Source organism: Protopterus annectens, chromosome 12.part0 (assembly GCF_019279795.1).
Source record: "Protopterus annectens isolate FY-2018-M chromosome 12.part0, PAN1.0, whole genome shotgun sequence".
Taxonomy (NCBI): domain Eukaryota; kingdom Metazoa; phylum Chordata; order Ceratodontiformes; family Protopteridae; genus Protopterus; species Protopterus annectens.
Genome location: NC_056746.1, coordinates 566,495,496 through 566,516,829, shown reverse-complemented (window position 1 = coordinate 566,516,829; position 21,334 = coordinate 566,495,496). Strand labels below are relative to the sequence as shown.

The window sequence follows — 21,334 nt, the reverse complement described above, 5'->3', positions numbered from 1 at the left end:
TATATCCAGAGTTGCTAGAAAGCTGGGAGGTGGAATGAAAGGTAACAGACTATAAAGAAAGCATTTTGAATTTTGGGATTTGACATGAGGGTTTAAATAAGAAAAAGTAAGGACAGTTCAAATTTCCTTTTTGGCACCAGAAAGATTCTTGACTAGTTCGCTATTTGATCTGGGGAACAGACTCTATAACTCCCTGATATAGAACTTGGTATCTTTGATAGAAGAAAATGGGGAGATGTGACTGGAGTAGTGCAGAGGAATCCTTTGAAAAGGAGGATGAAAGTTTCAGTGTTATTTGTACCCGTTTTGAAAAAATTCTCAGAACTCATGTGACTAAAGTTATCTGTTGCTACAGAGGAGGTGGAGACCTAGATTTTGGGATCGCTTTACTGTAATGCCAGAGTAGGAAGGGGAGGAGAAAACATATCAGGGGGCATATAATCTGTCTGCTTTTTTAGACTGTCCCTGGTTCTGGGAAGATCCTCCCTTCGTTTTTCAACATTCCTGCCATTTCATTCTGAACTTTTGCTTACCTATGCCTTGCTGAGATTGTTTATATTGTTTCCTGTATCAGCCTGGAGTGTAAGGAAAGTTTCTATTGTATTTTGTCATGAAAGGTTGAAAAATCTGAGCGACTCCCTGAATTAACTTTCTCTTTCAACATCTTTTAAGGCTCTCGGAAGAGGATGAGTTAATTACCACCTCTTTACCCAGGGAAGCAATCAGGATTTCAGCTTTGACATACTCTGGTAAATTCAGGTAATGTAGCCAGAGAACACATCTCATGCTGGATCCAATAGCAGCTGCTCTAGACATGGTATCAGAAGTGTCCTAAGAACATTTTAAAGATTGTTTGGTTACATGAGGCATAAAAAATATTAAAGATTTCAGAGATGTTTTAGTCTCCGAGGAAGGCAGATCAGCAATTACCTTTCTCATATTACCAAAAGGAAGCCAGAAAAAAACTTCGACATGTCAGCTTGTCAATTCACTATTTTGAAAGATACATTGGAAAAAGTATAAACGTTTTTCCCAGACCTATTAAAGAATTTCTTATCCTTGTCAGAAGGAACAGGGTTAGCAGTCAAAAGGGTGTGGCAGAAGATGGTTTTGACTGAGAAGTCATGGCAGGGTCTGATCTGGGGTTTGAAAAAATAAATTTTTGGGTCTGAAGAACTTTATATAACTTATCATACTTACAATAAGTTAGACTTCTTGGGGTCAGGTAACTGATTATTCGGGAAACTACTGGCAGCAAATAAAGCATCCTCTAATGTGAAACAGGAGGAATAACTTTAGGACAATTCACCTGTAATAAATCATATTTTTGCTGGGATTATGGTATTTTTTCTGCCACTAAAATAATTCCTCAATTCTGAAACAGTATCAAAAAAGGATACCTCTTCAGAAGAATCGAAAGAACTTTTCTAGAGTTGTCTTCCCACTCCTTTGGGGTAGGAACTGGAGAAATACAATCAAAATCAAATTCTAGTCCTTCAGACTAAGAAAAAGAACAATTTCAAATATTTATTCATTACCTAGGGTGTAGGGCGGCCACTGTGGTGCAGCAGTTAGCATTGCCACCTCACAGCAAGAGGTTCTCCGGTTCGATCCTCAATTAGGGTGCCTTCTGTGCGGAGTCTGCATGTCCTCCCTGTGGTCGCGTAGGTTTCCTCCGGGTGCTCCAGTTTCCTCCCACATCCCAAAGACATGCTGTAGGTGGATTGGATACTCTAAATTGGCCCTAGGCGTGAGTGCGTGTGTGTGTGCCTTCTGTGGAAGGTTGGGTGCCGGGCTGGCAACGCAACACTGTAAAACTCCACTGCCAATCATGAGCGGACAGGTGATCCACTGTGGCGACCCCTAACCGGGAAAAAGCCGAAAGAAGAAGAAGAATTTATTACCTGGGGTGGTTGTAGAAAAAGTGATGAACCAACCAAACCACTTTTATATACAAAATGGAAAAGAATATCAAGGAGAATTTAGAAAGACAGATGAAATATGACTGAACTGAAGAAGGAAGATGGGAACTTACAAGTTCGGATTTTTCCAACACCACAAACTGATCTCTGAGGGAGATGGCACTAACTTAAGGGCAAGTCTGAGAACAATTAAATTTACCTGACATTTTAACTGTGGTAGTAAAGAATCTGTCTGTCATGCAAGATCTAACCTATGCCCTTTTTTCTGTGTAGGAAAGACTAAAATAATTTTTCATAAAAAAATATATATGAACATTCTTATGACAGCTCCACAAAAAAGGAGACTAATCCATTATATAAGCATTCTACCAACTGCCACACTATTTCCATTTTTAGATTCCTGGAAGAAATTCCCACTGACCTCAGGGGTGGGCCCTGGGAACTTAATCTTGAAGCATGTAAACTAGCATGGCAAACAGACCTAGATGTCACCAAATCATTCAGGTTAAATTATTTTGTCTCCATTAGCAGTGTGCTGAAACAGATCTGCCAAATGACAGCTTTATTACTCTGTTTTGGTAATAATCCTTATACACTTTATCAAATCAAGTTGTTTTTAGCTTTTAAATATGTATTTTTTTAATGGTTTCAAACATGATTTTTTAAATAGGTTTATAGGTAAGTACTAGGCTAGCTGCTTTTCTAGGTCATTTCAAGCTTAGTTTCCTTTCAAAGATGAGAATCAAAACCTGTACCTTGTGACTGTGAGGTAAATGTCATAACTATTATGCCAACCCCCAACCAGTTATATTTACAACATTTAACTTGTAGCAATAGCATTTTGCCTTTAAGATTTTGATCTTGTGACTTTTACTCTTTAAAAGGGCCTGGTTGAATTTTACTACTAACTCGAATGAAGTCCTTTTTCTGGCAAAAAAGTGCTTAATTCTTTAACTTTTTAGAATTAAATATTTGACAGCCTTCCCATGGATCTTTAGTATAACCTGCTGGTTATTAACTATTATACAATAACCTCCCCATTAATATTCCAAAATGTGCACGCTGATTGGCCAGCATGCCTGTTGTAAATCCCACAATATACCAACGGAAAAAGGTCCGGTCGCCCGGACTTTTTTCCTTTGGTATAAAGTGCTCAAAAACATCTTTTGTTAACAAAAGAAAAAAAAAAAAAAGAAAAAACAGAGCAATGGAGATTTTCTTTTCTCCGTTGCTTCCGTTTCAAAGCATTGATGTACTGGGTATGCATGGGATGGAAGTCCCATATGCATGCTCAGTATATCAAAATAAGGAAGCAGTATACCACAACCAGCGGAAGAACAGTAATGCACCGTTTCAAAGCATTGATGTACTGGGTATGCATGGGATGGAAGTCCCATATGCATGCTCAGTATATCAAAACAAGGAAGCAGTATACCACAACCAGCGGAAGAACAGTTATACAAAGACATTATTTAAGAAAAGTATTTTTTTTTCTTAAATAATGTCACTTTATAATAGCAATAACCAACTCCATGGTTGTGGTATATTGAAATTTACCGACGGTTGGCTTTATTTAATAACTCGGGCTTCACCCTCGTGATTAAACCACGCCAACCATGGGTAAATCTTCAATATACCACACCACGTTGTCGGTTATTGCTTTAATACTAAAAATAAACAGATGTTTCTTTAATGATGATTACTGTTCGGCACATAAGCTAACAAAAATGAGTTAACAGTACTGAACATGACAAAACTTTTAAAAATAAAGCTATTTTGCTGGCTGGCTGGCTCTGGGCTGTTGTGGGCCCTGGGTGACCATCAAAACTGATCCTATCATAATCTACCACTGTGGCTCTAAATGATCAACACAGTTAGTTTCCCAGTTGTTTCACTATAATATTTTCTACTATTTTCTACTATTTTCAATATAAAATAGTTCTGTCTACCATAGAGGCAATTGTGCCCACCCTACACTAAATGAAACAATCATTAAACCAGGCAAAATGTTAAAATGAAAGTGGCTTTTTTTGGTCACCAAATCCTTTATTTTTCAGGGCCTGTAAAATATCCAGGCCAGCAATACAGCCCTCCCTTTGTGCTCCAAGCATCTCAGTCTAATTAGCCAATATAAATAGAGGTAATTAACAAAATGTCACATCCTGCCTACTAGTACATACAGAATTTATGTAAGGAGTCTGTGCAGAATGAGGGATTTACATTTCCACAAATGAAATACCAATCACTGTACAATACTGTATATATGTCAGCTGCTTCAAAAAATATTTGTTTGAATTCCACTGTGCACAAATGGACACGTAAATTAAAAAAAAAGATGCATTAATTTTGTTGGGCAAGTCTTTTTATAATTTATACTTACACCTTTGTGTTATCATGTTCTCCATACAACCAGCCATCTTTTTCTTCTGGTATTAGAAGTGTAATTATATCTCCCTCATCAAAGCTCATCAGTGTTTTGTTGTTCCCTGCTGTATGTGGAAAGATGGTCTTCACCTTGGACTGGCCCATCATATTTAATCCAGTAGCAACTGAAACAGAGTTCTGTAGTTTTCCAAAACTTTGATTATCTGTTAATTCAATAATTTAAGTTGATTATGAATTGACAAAACATTATATCTAACTTAATGCCCCAAATTAAACAGTACATACATTTCAATAAATAAACAAATACAAATTAAGTATATTTAGCAATAAATACCCTAAGATGGGTCACAGTATTGAACTTAACACACATTCTGTCAAAATACCACATAGAAAGTATGTCTCTGTTTAACACTGTACAAGACATTAAAGAAGATAGAAGGACCCAACAAATATGAGTTTTATAGATAAATTAAGTTTTCAAAAATAAATGAATTGCTTTTAACTGATGCTTTCACCTATGAACTGAAAAAAAAGTCTTTGTAAGAAAAGAGATTAGTCCTTTTACTCATGATCACTTTGTACAGAACTGATTCAAGACTGCTGATTGCTTCTATTCCATGTATATGAATCTGTTTATACTCCGTGTATATAAATCCCTTTATCTCCAAAACAATTTTGCTATATTCTAGAGACTTTTTCAGGTGAAATACACTTGCATATTCACCTTTCATATCTGACTGTTAGCGGATAGGATAAAGGCTATGAGCTGTTAATGAATTGCTTCCTGTGGTCCAAGATTTGATGCCTTAAGCTTGCATTTGTCCATTATGTAACTGAACAGGTCACTTAACCATAACTGAGTAAGTCACTTAACCATACCAGACAGAGCTTTGAAGCAACTGGGAAAAAATGAGCCTAAGCTCTTAACAGTCTTATGTATCACATGAGCAGTAAATACTTACGAACAATATTTATTTTCATTTACAGTACTCCCACAGGACAAGACCACCCCACAAGATTCTTTCAAAAGGAACGGCTTGAAGTTGACTAGTTTACTTTAATTTCACTAAACCATACTAAACTACTGTCCCTTTACACAATGACTATTTTCTGTCATATTTATAGATATATCAGCATAGAGACAATAACACTGATGAGTTGTTTCCAAGCTACTGATTCAAACATACTACCTTTCAGACCATCCTTCCTTTCTGTAATAATAACTGCCTGCAAATTAACCATCTACTCATATCCTAGGCTTTACTCTAACACTCTGATGCTTACATAGTATCTACCTCCCTTCATGTTGGTCCTTAACTTCTTCCTGGACCCTTTTACCACTGCTTTGCAACTTAGAATCATGCAGCTGACTCTCCTAAAGTACTTTACAATTAAATGTGCCATTAAGGAATGTATCCATCTCTAACAATCAGGTAATTTTAATTATATGCACACACCTGCCTTCTCCAACCCCCAAAGAACCTGACCTAAACAGCTACCAAAGAGACTAAGGGTAAAGAAATATTACCTAATTCCAAAGAGACTAAGGGTACAGAAATATTACCTAAAAGAGACTAAGGGTAAAGAAATATTACCTAATTTCAGCACTAGCATTCTGTTTCATAGTTTCCCGTAGGATTAGGCAGGAACTGGATATTATCACCAGCCTAAAAGCCCTACTACTAAACCCAGGAAGGTCTACGGAAACTAACAGTGTAAAGTTATTAAACAAGTTAAACATACCAATATCAGTTACCTTTTAGGACTCAGGAGTACCCTTGTGGTGTAGGCCCCGCTCCGCTCGGGCTCGCTCCGCGCCCCACCCTGCCCCCTATTCCCACCCGCCCCCACTACCTCTACATTTATTAGATCACTAAGCCCTTCCCCTTTTCCACCAACCAATCACTACCTCCCGTGCTCTGACTCATCTCCTCCTCTTTTCTAGCTTGTCTACACTGATTAGGCTACCCCCACCCACTCACCTCCCTCACTTTCTTTGTTAGTCTATTCTGTCTAACTAATCTCCACCCACCTGATAACCTCCCTTCCTACCCTTCCCACACCCTGGTTTCTCTTACGAAACCCCCTAGCTCACTTCACTCACTAACCTCTCTAAACCATGAACAAAAAGATTCTCTCTACCCTTCCCTCCATGCTATTACTCCTTACTGTTTCCTATCTCTTAACCAGATATGAAACCCTAACCCTAACAGGTGTCCATCTTTCTAACGATCACACCTTCATTCATTATCATAACCACTCCAAACCCGTCCCTCCGTCTCACTACCATGCTCAAAACCTGATTCCTAAAATAAATCACCCTACCCTTAGCCACCCAAAGGTGCCCTCAACAAAAGATACCCTAAAATTATTAGTCAAACTCCAAAAAATACTTGACTACTTAAAAAAATCTATCTCAAGATGTGGTGATATCCACCCCAACCCAGGTCCCAACTCTGACTTAGACCCCAAAACACTGAAAGATACCAGAAACCTAGTGGGCTCCCTCCTCATCCTCCATCTCAACCTTAGAAGTATTAATAATAAGATTCACAGCTTACATGCCTTGCTTGCAACTCACTTCCCTGACATCATGTGTCTATCAGAAACATGGCTTAAACCATGCACTAAGGATGAAGAAATTATCCCACCTGGATATAGCATCCTTAGGAGTGATCGAATAACCAGAAAAGGTGGGGGAATAGCTGTTATGTTCAAGAACTCCCTGAACATCACCATGAACCCACTCCAACCCCCAAAAGCCCACAATCTCGAACTAATGGCCCTAAAGATTCGCCTTAATAATAAAAAAAGTATTAATCTCATAGTGACTTATCTACCGCCAGGCAAAAATATTGAAAACCTAGAACTAATCCTTAGTTGGCTTGCCACCAACTATCCCCAAGAAACAATAATCCTAGGGGATGTCAATATAAACTGGGCCCTCTATTCCGAACTCCCTAATCCTCTCCCCATTAACTTACATGGCTTCTCACAGAATATTCTAACTCCCACTAGACTGGGCAGTGCCCAACAAAAAGAGAGCATCCTTGACTGGATACTTACAAACAAGGCCCCAATGAATTATACTACAGGGACCCTTCCCAACGACCTTAGTGACCACCTGATTACTTTTATTATTAAGCACAAGTGTCCTACTTCAAATCAATCACAACCCAGACTAGTCAGGAACAGTAAGAATTTTGTCCAGGACCAATTCATTGCAGATCTTAAGGCATGTAATTGGTCCATCCTAAAAACATTACCCTTAGATGATAGTGTGTTATATTTTAATAACACTTTCCTAAGAATACTTGACTCGCACGCTCCTAAGCGTCTCACTAAAACTAAGGTTCGCATTGCACCTTGGCTAACAAAGGACACTAAAGCCAAAATTAAACATCGAGACAAAGCCTGGCATAAATGGAGAGCCTCTAAAACCCCACTAGATCGCATCAAGTTTCTCCAACTTAGAAATTCAACCAAATCAGCAGTATTGTCTGACAAAAAAAACTATTACTGCCACCTCCAAAATATACACCAGAATAATCCCAAGAAATTCTGGGCCGGTTTTAATCACCTCCTTCATCCAGGCAAACCCACCACCCCTACCCCTGAAAAATTAATTGGTAAAGATTCTAGAGAAATAGCCAACACCTTTAATTCATTTTTCACAGAAACCATTCAGTCCCTGGCCAACCAACTCTCCACTTCCCCCTTGGATACACCCTCAACCAAAGTCCAAACTCAACCTGCCTTCAACCTGCAACCCGTACCTACCTCCTATATTAGAACCCTCCTAAATAAACTCAAACCAACCACCTTAGCGGCTGACTTACTCCCAGCCTCCTACCTACAAATTGCATCTGAGGCCATAGCCTACCCTGTTTCTATCTTGGTCAACCGGACCATATCAGAAGTTTCTATTCCCTCTATCTGGAAAATCTCCCACATCATCCCTCTCCATAAAGGTGGATCTTCCACAGACACATCAAACTACAGACCCATAGCTATACTATCTCCACTAGCAAAATCATGGAACACTGCATTCACAAACAGCTCATTACCCATCTTATTCAAAACAATCTCCTGTCTCACACCCAACACGGCTTTCGCCCCCATCACAGCACAACTACTGCCCTCCTTTCCTTTATTGACTCCGTAAACCACAATCGTAACAATAGATTAATAACCTCGGCGCTCTTTCTTGATCTTTCCAAAGCCTTCGACATGGTGAATCACCAACAGCTGATCCGCACACTGGAGGCATACTACCTTAGCAAGAATACCATAGATTGGTTTAATGACTACCTTTCTCATCGAAATCAGGCTGTGCTATGGGAAAATAGCTTATCTGACCTACTCCCCACAAATATCGGCTTTCCCCAAGGATCTATCCTTGGTCCTCTACTATTCTCTTTATTTATTAACGATCTGCACACCATTATTCCCAGAGCCTCCTGCATACAATATGCAGACGACTCCACACTGATCTGCTCCGACAACTCCCTCGATAAACTCCAAATCGCCACCCAAAACTGTTTTTCCCTAGTTGAAAAATGGTTCTTGGAACTAAAACTCTTGCTTAACCCATACAAAACCAAACTACTCCTGTTTTTCCCCACTACTCCCACCCCTCAAGGAAATCATTCTCCTTCCTCCAATCACCCCAACTTTCACATAATATCCAATAATGGGACCAAAATTGACCCTGTCTCTCACACCAAACTGCTTGGTGTGACCTTAGACCACAAGCTTAAATTTGACACTCACATTAATCTGACCATTAAGTCGGTAAACAAGAAACTTGGGTCCATGTATAGAATTAAGAACTTCCTAACCCCACATACTAAATTAACCATTGCTAGGACTCGCCTCCTTTCTACACTCCTCTATGCCTCACCGATTTTCTCCTTCCTTAATAAAACAGAACTAAACAAACTATCTACAACCTATAACCACATAGCTAGATTTATAACAGGAATGCCCTATCGTACACACCACTGTAACAATCTTAGAAAACTTCACTGGTTAGAACTACCTAACACTCTTAAACTTAATCAACTTACTGAGGCATTCAAAACTATACACCATCCTGACAAAACCCCGCAATGACCAAAATATTCATTCCATACTCTAACCTTAAATCCCTTAGATCCTCCAAATACCTTCAAATCCAAACCATTAAAGCTAATAATTCAGGAGGTGAAGCACTCTATCACGAACTCCATTGGAAAATCCTGGAATGCCCTCCCAAACAACCTAAGACACGAAACTTCACTCAACCAATTCAAAAAACAACTCAAAGACCTACTAAAATCTAACTGGTTATGCCCATGTTCTAATCCTGATTAGCAGCAAACAGCCAGCTACTACCCATCCAATTCATAATTCAACGGGACTTCATTTGTAGTTAGAGTACTCCAACTACCCAAGAATGTTTCAACTACTTAAACTATCTGTTTAACCTGTTTTATTGTTCATGTGACCTTGAAAGTATTACCTTGTATTCTTATCTCCTGTGTGTTGTTTTTTGTCATATGGAGCTTTTCTCCCCGGGCCTCCACTGAAAATGGACATGTATCCAGTTGGACTAGCCCGGTCAACAAATGTAAAATAAAAATAAAATAAAAATAAAAATAAAACAGTTACATTAACAGATATGTTAATTCAGTCTTTCTATAGGCTCATTCACATTTCTCACTACACTACTTGTCTAAATTGATTTGTTTACCCTGAGATATTTATCTGCTGTGGTTTATATTTATGAATACAGGCTCATCTTTATAAAAGACCTCTCCCTCATGTAAGTACCGAATGGTTATCTTAATATTGTTTTATTAAAGAGTTAAACATAATACTAACGTGCTGATGCACTTTAAGTTGGAGACCATATTAAAACATATCCACTGATAACGACTGCTATTCAAACAACTGTCAGACACTTGGTACACAACATAAACTGGGATCCTCAGACAAGTGCTGAAGCCTGTGTAGTGCTAACACACATGGAGGTCATTGCACAAAGCACTTCAGTGTTAGTCAGGGACATACGGCAGGAACAGTGCCTTCATTTTGAGCAAAGGCCCACATAACAAAACAGCTGCAGCAGTAAGGGGATGAGCAGTGCTATGCTGCTATATGAGCAAAGCAGCACTGTAGCAGCATGCTTGGCTCACATTATGGACATGACAGCTAAGGCAAGATAGCATGGCTGATTTAATGTACACCCTTTGCACAATGCAGTGACGTAACTACAGCTAGCAGTGCAAAAAGGACTGTAGAAATGAGAACAGCAAACAACAGAAAGACTATTATGGGTGTGCACAGCACAATGGCAACTCTAGTTAGCATATAAATGGGGAAGAAATGGAATAGACAGGAAACTAAGGAAAGAAGAGAAGGCGAGTAGAAATATGCTTATGCTAACCAGTTCTTCATGCCATGATTCCCTACCTGGGAAGGATGCAAATACATTTTCATTCTGTTTGTCAAACACTATCAATGATAATGTGACACACAAAATAAAATGCCTTTGCATACAATGCAGAATGGCTGCCTCTTGGAAATGTTTCCTGTTTTATAAATACACATACACACACACAATTGGCAACTGTGTCTATGACGGTGCTGACATACACACACACACACACTTGGCAACTGTGTCTATGATGGTGTTGATTACTTTGGCATTTACACATATGGACATTATGCAGTATGTTAGTGCTATACCAGAAGTGTTCTTGGATGATGGAACAGGTGTGATAAGTCAAGTACATTCTCTAGACATACATTTTGTGAGCTTTCTGATCCAACTGATTCATAGGGAAGCAGATGGATTACATTTCAGGAATAATGCTGAAGTACTTGTGAGGCAGGTGACCAACTGTCAGTGTCACACAATGTGTTCTCTGAAACCAGTGTAAAATGACCAGTGCTATGGCTTGTATGTGTACGTGTGAGTGTGAGTTACAGTGTATTTATGTTTGCAAATATGGCTAACACATCACATGTATGGCAGTTCATCAAGCCACTTCTTCACAAGGACTGGTCATAATTTTTTTCAGTTTCCAACACAGTCATATTTCAGCACTGCACACAAGTGGTTATTACATTACAATGGTCTGGCCAAGATGCATATGAAATCTACTGATCAGAGGCACTATAGCTCAGCAACTACCACTGTCATCTCACAGCACTTGGCTCTTATACAGAGTTCTTGGCTATGGTTCCTTCTGTGTGGAGTCCACATGCCCTTCTTGTCTTGTGTGCATTTTATCCAGGTGCTGTGGTTTCAACTGACACCACATTGATGGTGTTCCTCCAATCTGCTTGCTTGTAAGCATGCAGTGTGTGTGTCGTCAGACAGGCCTGGCTTGTCAGGGACAATGTCAGTGTTTGCATGTGTGAAAAATATCATCATTAATTTTAACTATAAATGCACGCACAATACTGGGAGGGCACACTATTATGGATAGCAGCAGAAAAAACAGTTAATTAATTACTTTTCAAAAAATAAGGCAAGAAATGCACTGCAGAGCATCTAGATGCTCAGAGCTTCTGGGGTCCTAGCAGCCCCACACACCCCAGCTGTATAATGGGATTTCTGATACAAACCTGGTAGTGTACTCCATCATCATCCTCCTCTGCCCTACGTTTCATCTCAACTAAAACCAGACCTGGTCAGGGGTGTGCACAATAGGTTGCATTAGCTTATGTGAGGGCTACAAAGAATATTTTCCTGACACGCATACAAGTTTGTAGAAGGTGACTATAGCTTGTCAAGTGTCAATGTACAGTTTAGAACAACTTAAAATACATTACTGTGATCATTATGTGTCTCCACTTTTCTCACAAACTGACATGTATATGGGTGGCTATTTTTTTTGAGGGTAGGGGTAAGGAGGAATGTCTTTTATACATGTCTAACAGCATCAAACTGAAATATGTTACTGTAGCAATGAGTTTATTCACTTTTGTCCCAGTCTAACATCACAGGAGTATAAACAAATTGGCTGTCTTTTGGGGGTGGGTGTGATGAGGCATTCTATATATATATATATATATATATATATATATATATATATATATATATATGTATGTTGTTAATTATGCATGACAGCAGTTACTTGAACTATCTCACTGTGGTCATTTGACCTTTAACTTCCATTGCAATCTAATACCAGAAGGGTGCACAGAAGGTGACCATCTTTTACTTAGGGTGTGGAAACAGTGCGGCTAGCGAAAATAAGCAATAAAAAGCAAAACAGAGGTACTTAATCCAGTCAAAGTCTCCCTTTTCTCTCTCTGCTGCTGTAGAGCTATGCAGGACACAAGTAAGAAGTAGGGCATCGCCTATTATGGTAAGATCCTGTACAACTGTACTTTTCAGACAGACACTAAAGGCATTCAATGAGTCCATTATATTAGGCATATTTTGTTTTACTAGCAATTTATCTACTACCAGTGTCCACAGAAAATCTTGACATTCTACTTTCTGTTTACACCATAAGCTTCTTATTTTTATAGTTTTTATCTGTTAGATTTTCCCATGGTTTTACATGGTAATGTTTCATCATTACATTCTTATACCATGCTTTTCTGTCTTTTTCTATGTCATCAATTTTTATTTTACACAAAAATATTTTCTTTGGTAACATTTTATTTCTTCATGTATACACTATCTTTTTTGCCATAGCACAAAAATTGATCATACTTATATTTACACAATTTTACTACTACTCTCATCTTTTTCATTTATCCACTTTGCAGCATATACCACTGGGTTAATTAACTCCAAATATGCCTTTTCTTTATTTACATACAAAACTACTCTTTTACTATGTTTAATCGAGAACCCCATATATATGAAAACATTATCTGCAATAATTCCTTTTCAAACACTGTTGGCAACATAAATACACTTGCTAGGTATGCCATTTTCCCCCATCAGTACTGTTTATAAAATAAGCCTTTTTTGAATGATAATTTATATTTTCTCTAGAAAAGACAGGTTTGCTTTATTTCTTCTGTTGCTTTTCCCAATTAATTCTACTTACATCTGTATTACCAGATTTTATACCTAACACAGACATTTAATTAACTGTAAAATATATATCCCCTATCATTACTGCATCACCTAAACCACTACTTTTCTCTTTATTTAAAGCCATCTATTTCACTTCTATACACTCACTTGTGCAAATTACTACTTTTTGTATTAATTTTTTGAAATTATTATAATATCATCTGCATATGTTAACAATACTGGAATTCTTAACCCTTCAGGTGTTATATATCTCACCTGCTTCATTTTGTGATTTATTTCACATAGTATCACATTCATAACTAATGCAAAAAGTATACAACTCATTGGCTATCCCTGTCTTACACCACTCTTTATATGTACTTATTAGCTTAACCAGACAATTACAAGTATTTTTACTTTATTATTACTATATGCTGACTTACATAATTTCTTAACTTTCCCTTAAGATTAATTTTCAATTGTATCAAATTCCTTATTAAAGCCTGCTATCATGATTTTTACTTCTTTTCTACTCAGAACATCATCCACAAATTCTCTATCATAAATAATTCTTGACCACCCTCCCCTTTATATTAAACACACTGCTTTCTATAATATTCTTCATTTTAGTTTCAAATCTCTTTTGTATTATTTTTATAGAGATCATATAATCATTATTAATCAATACTATTGAAATTTATTTTTTAATTGTCTTCTATCTTCCTTCTTCCATATGATTTTAAGTATTCCACTACATAATTCTTTATACATAAAACCTTCATTTAACCACTAATTCAAAATCTTTAAAAAATATTTTTGCTAATTTCTTAAATTTTTATACATTTCATACCCTATTCCATCTGGGGCTTGTAGCCAAATCTTATTTACTTGTCATAAAACTTTATTTAGTTCATTCGAAGAAATCTCCTTTTCCAACTCTATTTTCTTTTTCTATTAACTTTTTACTTCATATGTTTTTCACTAGCTTCTATTTTCTTTAAACGTTTTTGCACACGTTGTACTACGCTATTCATAATCGTTTCCTGAGTTTTATTTCTCCTTTTACATTTTTTTACTTCTCTTATTACACTACCATCGTCCTTTACTAATCCGCTTAAGTAACTTGATAACTCTTCTCTTTTTCCTTGTAAAAAATATCACTGTTTATATAACAATTCTTGTATATTTTCTTGATTTCATTCATACGATTATTTTTCTTTGTCAAAGTACTTTCTATCATTATATTATAAATCTTCCAATGCATCAGTATATGCTTTTATATTTTTCTTTCTCTACTTTTCTCATATCATAGTGCCAATGTAAAAAACATTTTTTATACCTTTCCTTAAATATCATCCACCATTCAGAACAATTTTAATAAAATGTTTTCATAGTAATATGATCCTTCCATAACTGTATTACTAATGTCTTCCCTTCTTCATTCCATGCTTTCTCATTTATCCTTTTTACTCCTTTGCCAATTTTTTATATGTTCCTTGTTCTCCTTTACTTCTAGCCATATTGCAAGATGTTCAGAAAATCCTGTTTCAACTACCTTCCCTTTTCCTAGAACTAAATCTTCTGATACTATAAAATAATATATTTCAGTTATACAAGAAAGGAAGGAAAACCAAACAGCTTGTGGATGTTAAAAACAAACTTCTTACTTTAATAGTATTAATGCTGACAAAGTAGAAACACAACGTTTTCATCTGAATACAAATCAGACCACTTCAGATACATCTATATTGAATAATTAACCAATATATATACACACAGATTGTTCTTTCCATTTTAAATCTACAGTGGTTAATCCCCCCATGTTTGCTATAGTTACATGTAATATCTTTACTGTATTTCTACAGAACATGGTTATTCCAGAACATTTCTCATTTCCTAAATTCTGGATTAGCTTTCCTCCCCATAGCTTCTCAGTTTGTAATCTTTCTCAGTTTGTTAAAATTCTTCTGTCATCTAATATAATTACATCTATATCACATGTACTACACTACTCCAAAATCCTTATTCCTCTTATATTTACAGAAAGCACTCTAAAATGTTCATTTTTCCATTTTCCTTAGATTTACAGTTTCGTAAGTTCATAGCTAATTACTAGGCTTCTTAATATGCCATTCAAAGTCTAGCTAATTTCCTTCCCAAAAGTGAAAAATCAAACACCGTACCTTAGCTTTGTGATTCAAACAAATTACCATTACACTAACCCACAATAATTACCTTACATCTTCTTTTCATCCATCTCTTTTTTTGTCATTTCTACTTATCCCTTTAAATTTTCTTCTTCTGCCCTTTACCCTTTTACCAACAGAATTCTTTTTTTCTTTTACTAACTCCCAATTTATGTCTTCCGCATCACTTATTTCAGAACCTTCTTCTATGTCTTCTTTTTTTCTCAGATATTTTTTCTTCTATTTATAGTACTTCTAAAATTTCTTCTTTCTTTTTCCTTACTCATTTTCATTTATGTAATCCATCCATAACTGTCCAATTTTGTTACAGCATTTCAATGCACTTTTTTGCATGTCCCATTTCCCCAAATATATAACATCTTCTTTTATCACAGTTACACACACACACAAACATGTTTTGGGTTGTCCCCATTATTTTACAACAACCTTATTCTCCTCCACATTTATCATGTTTGGTATATGTATATTTGTTTTCTCTTTCTATTTTTAACACAATATTGCAATCTCAGCCACCAGTTCATAAACCACCTTTGTTGTAAACTTTTGCAATCTCCAGTACTTCATTACATAAAGTTGTCAAACTTCCTTTCAATGACATAGAAGAAGGTTATTTCCCTGTTAAATGCTTTTATCATATAAAGATTCCATGGGTTACAGTTTTTCTTTTTTTCACATTCTCCAAGAAAAATTTCCATAGGAAAACAATCCCAATTATAATGTCACAAAATGTCTCTTTGTTAATAAGAATAAATGTTCTTACCTCATATGCTTTTATACACGAAGGAACTATTATATTATCTCACACTTCATACTTGTCCATTTCTTTGTCTTCTTTACTTTGAATCCTTACCACATACTTCTGTTTTTCATTTTTGTCTGCATTATTTTTTGCTACTCCCCTTCTGGATTTTTTTACTTTCTCTGCACGTTTTCTTTTCCATCTGTGCACTATTCTTCAGGATTGCCTCTGCATCATCCTTTCATATTTTCTCCATAATGTCTCCCCAAGAAACATCTCCTTTATTTTCTGGCTCACTCTGCATCACAATTTCTTTAAGTGCATCATCCTACAACCCTCAGGATTAAAAGATTGCAATTATACAGACATCATTTGCTGACTCATCTTCATCACACAGATTTCTTTGAAAGATCTCTTCAGAATCCTGTACACATTCTGTGGTCTCAATATTTGCTTACTTCTCCATTTTTTTCACCTATCATCTCCTTCTCTCTCCATCTGCCTCTCTGTTTCTCTGGGCTACCTCTGCACCTGGAACACAAATAGGAAGTGCTCCTGTAAAACTGGTCCCACTTGCAACAATGATGAGTAGGGGAATTTCTCTGATGCCCTGGCCAAATTTGTCCTAGTAGTATAAATACCACCTTGGGTCTCCCCTGAAAAAAGGCTTAACTCGGTCAACAAAAAGATAAATAAAATAAGGACTAACATGGTCATCAAAAAGATAAATAAAATAAAAAATAAAAATAACTCCGTCACACCAGGAAAGCATGAGGAAGCAGCATGCAGAAGAGGGAGACTGAAGAGACAGCATCCTGAAGGAGGGAACCTTCTGAAAAGTGCTGAGGAAAGAAAGCTCCAGAATAGGCCCAGAGACTCCTTCCTGGGAGCCAGAAATATCCTGGAATAAAAAACCTGTTCAATGGGGGGGTGGGGTGGGCCGAATGGTTCCCTTCATTAAAATATCTTGCAAAATTAGAGGAAAAAGGAGGTCAGTAAGACCTTTTACTTGGTTCATCTCATAAGTAAAGGGATTGCATCCAGAAAAAAGGAGGTCATTACCTCTCTATACTTCTCCCTCATTAGACCAATAATTGAGTAGAACACCCCATTTGGGATGTACCTCTCCAAACATCTGCAGCAAGTAGAAAGGCTTTTGAAATACCTCACAGAGAGAATCCATGGCCTTCAACACCTGTCCTATGCAGACAGGCTCAAATCACTATCACTCTACTTGATATCATGCACATTGCTCAGGGGTGATATCTGTGTCTTGCCTACAAGTCAATCTCGGACCCTGCCTTACTACAGATGCTTCATATCTGTAACTCCTCACGCACTACCCGCTCAAAAGATCTGAATCTAATATGTGACATTAACAAAACCTGCTGGAGAAATAGGTTGGTCTCCCAGAGGCTGCCTCATCTCTGGAATAGACTTCCCATACACGTCAAATAGAGCACCTTGCTGACCCTCTTCAAGAGCAACCTTGATGAGTGGATGGGAAACCACAAATTTGTCCCAGGGGTTTCACCTGTGTCCCTCACTGACAGGAGTGACAAGTGCTGATTGAGGTTTATTTTTGATAATAATCTCTTGGCTAGACTTGTAAGGGCCCCAGGGCCATTAGCCTAGTAATCTCCTATGATCCTATGAACTGGCAAAGAGGAGGATGGAGAAGACCCAGGGACTTCCAAACCATAAAATAATCTTCTAAGTAACGCAAAGTACCCAGGATTCTGTGGTTATCCCTTGCCAAACAGGAAAGGACACAGTTAATCAGAGGGAAAGATGAACCTGGCTGAGACACAAAACTGGCTAAATGCCAGTTGGAAGCAGATTTGCCAGAGAAAGGAGGATTTTGAGTTTTGGAACCCTGAGAAGATTTATTTGAAAATACCTTCTTTTAGGGCCTTTTACACATAGAAGGCTGTCTTCGCTGCCTTTGGGCAAAGGAAGACATGGAGAGGTGATTTCTCTGGAACCTAGGGACAGGAAACCAAAAGATTTGTTCAGATCCTGCATAACTTTCCTTTTGTCTTGCAGGGTCTTTAACAACTCAGTCACGGCTAACTCAAAGAGATTTTGGTTATCTAAAGGAGAATAGAGGAGCTTTGACCCAATATCATCAAGGAGATCCTGTTAGCATAACAAAGAGTACCTTCTCCTCATAGACCCTGAAGTGGCTACTCTACAGGAGGCATCAGCAGCATCATAATACACCTGAGAAGCAGTGCCCAACAAGGAAATGGCAGAAGACTTTGCCTCAGAATTGGGCAAATCAGTCAGAATTCCTCCAACTTGAGACAGAATAGGCAGCACATATCTAATTAATTAATTGCCCTGATAGCTAAAGTGGGAGAAGCATACATTTTCCCCCAATATCAGAGCACAGCACAACAGTCCATGTCAGAGGGTAAACTTCAGATGATGTGTCAGTAACTAAGGGCATCACAGCCGGTTAGAAGAAGGGCTTTCATACAAAAATTGCTGGTCTTTAGGAACTTTATAAAACATATCAGGCTTCTTTGGAGTAGGAGGCTGGGCATCAGCGGTTTGAGAAGCCACAGAGAAAGTGTTCACCAAAGCATCTAACACAAAAACACACAAGGGGGACTGTAGAATGATGGGGGGGGTCAATTTGCAAGAGCTCACACTATCTTTTTGGACATCAGCAATCTCATTTAAAATGTTCCATCATACATAACACAGTATCCCCAAAGGATAATTCTTTCATACGGGAATCTAGAGAAAAAGAATCTTCTTCCTCATACCCTAAGGCCCCAGGAGAATGGAGTTGGGAAGAGTAAGCACAGGACTCTTCCCCAGAGTCTGAATCTAACAATTCAGGGGAATCACACTTCCTATGATGTTTAGGAGGAGTAGGGCTAAGGAACAGAGGAAGGAAAAGCCAAGCCTTGACATGGCTTTAAAGCCATAAGGGCATTAAAAAGGCACTGTATGAAATCCTGCCTTTTCTTGTGATGACGCTTTACCACAGGAGCTACATGTCTGGTCTTGTTTCTTTTGCATGGTAACATCAACCCTAACCTGCGAGACTCCCTAACTAGTGTCTGGGTAATCCCACTCAGATATAATCAGCCTCAGTTTCTCCTCACCACATCTACAGCAGATGTAGGTACAGCCTCAGCAGATGTGTGAGTAGGCAGTCTCATGTCAGCCTCCAACTAAGTTGCAGCAGAGAGAGCTGACACCAGCACCAGACAGTCCTCAGGATTTTCATCCAACCTGATGGAGACGTCTACAGGAGGCTGGATAGCAGCATACTCAATGTGCGCCTTCTTAGACTCCTGTTTAACTGACACCTGAAGTCTGGGATGGCCTGGCCCAAAAGCTTAAAACACTTGATTCTCAAAATAAGTAGAAAGGGATGACAAAGGACTGCAAAGTCTTTGGAATAAATGCCTGACAAATCTCATACTGGGTATGGTTGTGAGATGCGTGCGCACACACACACACACACACACACACACACACACACACACACACACACACACACACACACACACACAAAAGGCACTTGTGTCTATCTTTATGGGTAATCTGCCTCCCAAATTTGCATTTTCCATTCCTAAATGACGTGTAAAGATAAATCCACAAAAGGAAGTAAAAATGAAAGGAAAAGACCCCCAATGTGGGCACTTATCTTGTCAAGGCTTGGCAGCTGAAACAACTTGCGAATGACCCAAAGACCAAATTCAGAAAAAGAGTTTGGACTAGTGACAAAGAAGTTCTGAGCATTAGGTACTCATATATCACTTATGTACCTTATACATAGGACATCCATCTTACATACAGCACCTGGAAGGAGACAGGACTTTGTTTGGTATGCTGGCCGGATGTTCAGCTATCACTGGCAGGATATTCCATCTGTAAAGACTACTGCAACAGTGATAAGAAAAGGCATATTACTTTCTGCAAATGAATGTTTACAGCTTCACATGTGCTATTCTAAATATGAAGAACATGAAAGGAAAATAATATACAAGTCCACCTAGAAGTGGGGCTAAGTAGAGTGACTATGGACATTCACATTTCGTGATCTGTAGCTCCTCAAACGATGTGCGCTCTGGATCCACTATTGGTTACAGAGATTATCAAGAAGATCATTTCTTCCTTTTCACTTTAATACTTCTTCCTTTGAGACAAAGAATAAGTCCCCTGGTACTTACAATTTTTGAAAGTAGGCTTCTGAAATATAACATAATTCAAGGCACTCACTGTTAACCTCTGGTTTGGGACAGGGGGTAATAAACTTAACCTTGGCTCAAAGATGGGTTGATGGATGCAGCACTGCAACTCCTTTGTCAGCAATGGCATGAAAAGAAGACTGGTTGATCCTACAGAGCCCTTAAGATCTTCACATACTAATGAAGTACCTTCATATGTAGTACTTTATACAGAACCATTAGAATGGAGAAGGGCATGAACCCCTGTATATTCAGGTGTTCTATCTGTAAAATGAACTTCTTTCACTGTCTGAATGAAAAATTCTATAATTTGAATCCTGTCCCATCAGACAGAGGTAATAAAAGTCCTTGTGTTCACTGCAGCCCCAAAAATCTCTTTGAGGGGACATCGGACCTGGCACTCATACCTAGGTACTGAAAACATAGCACAGTCTGATGAAGTACAGCATGCAAGGTCCCCAATAATTCTACTTGAAACATGCAATCATATAAATAAAGGTAAAGATGAATTTTCTTTAATCTCATGTGTGCAATAAGTATTATGTTAAGACTGTGGGTGTAGTAGATAGGCCAAAAATAAGGCATTGCACTGCATTGAAAAATGGGAGTCCCTCACTGAAATTTAGAAATATTCTATAAGATTTTAAAAAAGGAATATGAAAATGGACACCCTATATGCTCAAAATCACTAAACTGGCAGCTTACAGGGTCAGTTCAGATTTGACAGGTCTAGGGAAGGTCTCCATTGTTTTTCTTTCATTTGAATAAAAAAAAAAACCTTCAAAAACACTTGTCTCCATTTTCCACTTACTGATGTCACTCTGTTGCCTAATTCATAGCTG

The 21,334-nt window shown here is 37.9% G+C and overlaps 1 protein-coding gene across 1 annotated transcript in view; it reads right to left on the bottom strand.

The window, feature by feature from the left end:
• BAIAP2L1 (BAR/IMD domain containing adaptor protein 2 like 1) overlaps positions 1–21,334 on the bottom strand; it is an 815,478-nt gene that overhangs the window by 244,743 nt on the left and 549,401 nt on the right. Inside the window, exon 10 of the mRNA XM_044089700.1 lies at positions 4,303–4,510. Within this exon, the coding sequence (XP_043945635.1) occupies positions 4,303–4,510 (208 nt within the window). The remainder of the gene's footprint in view (positions 1–4,302; positions 4,511–21,334) is intronic.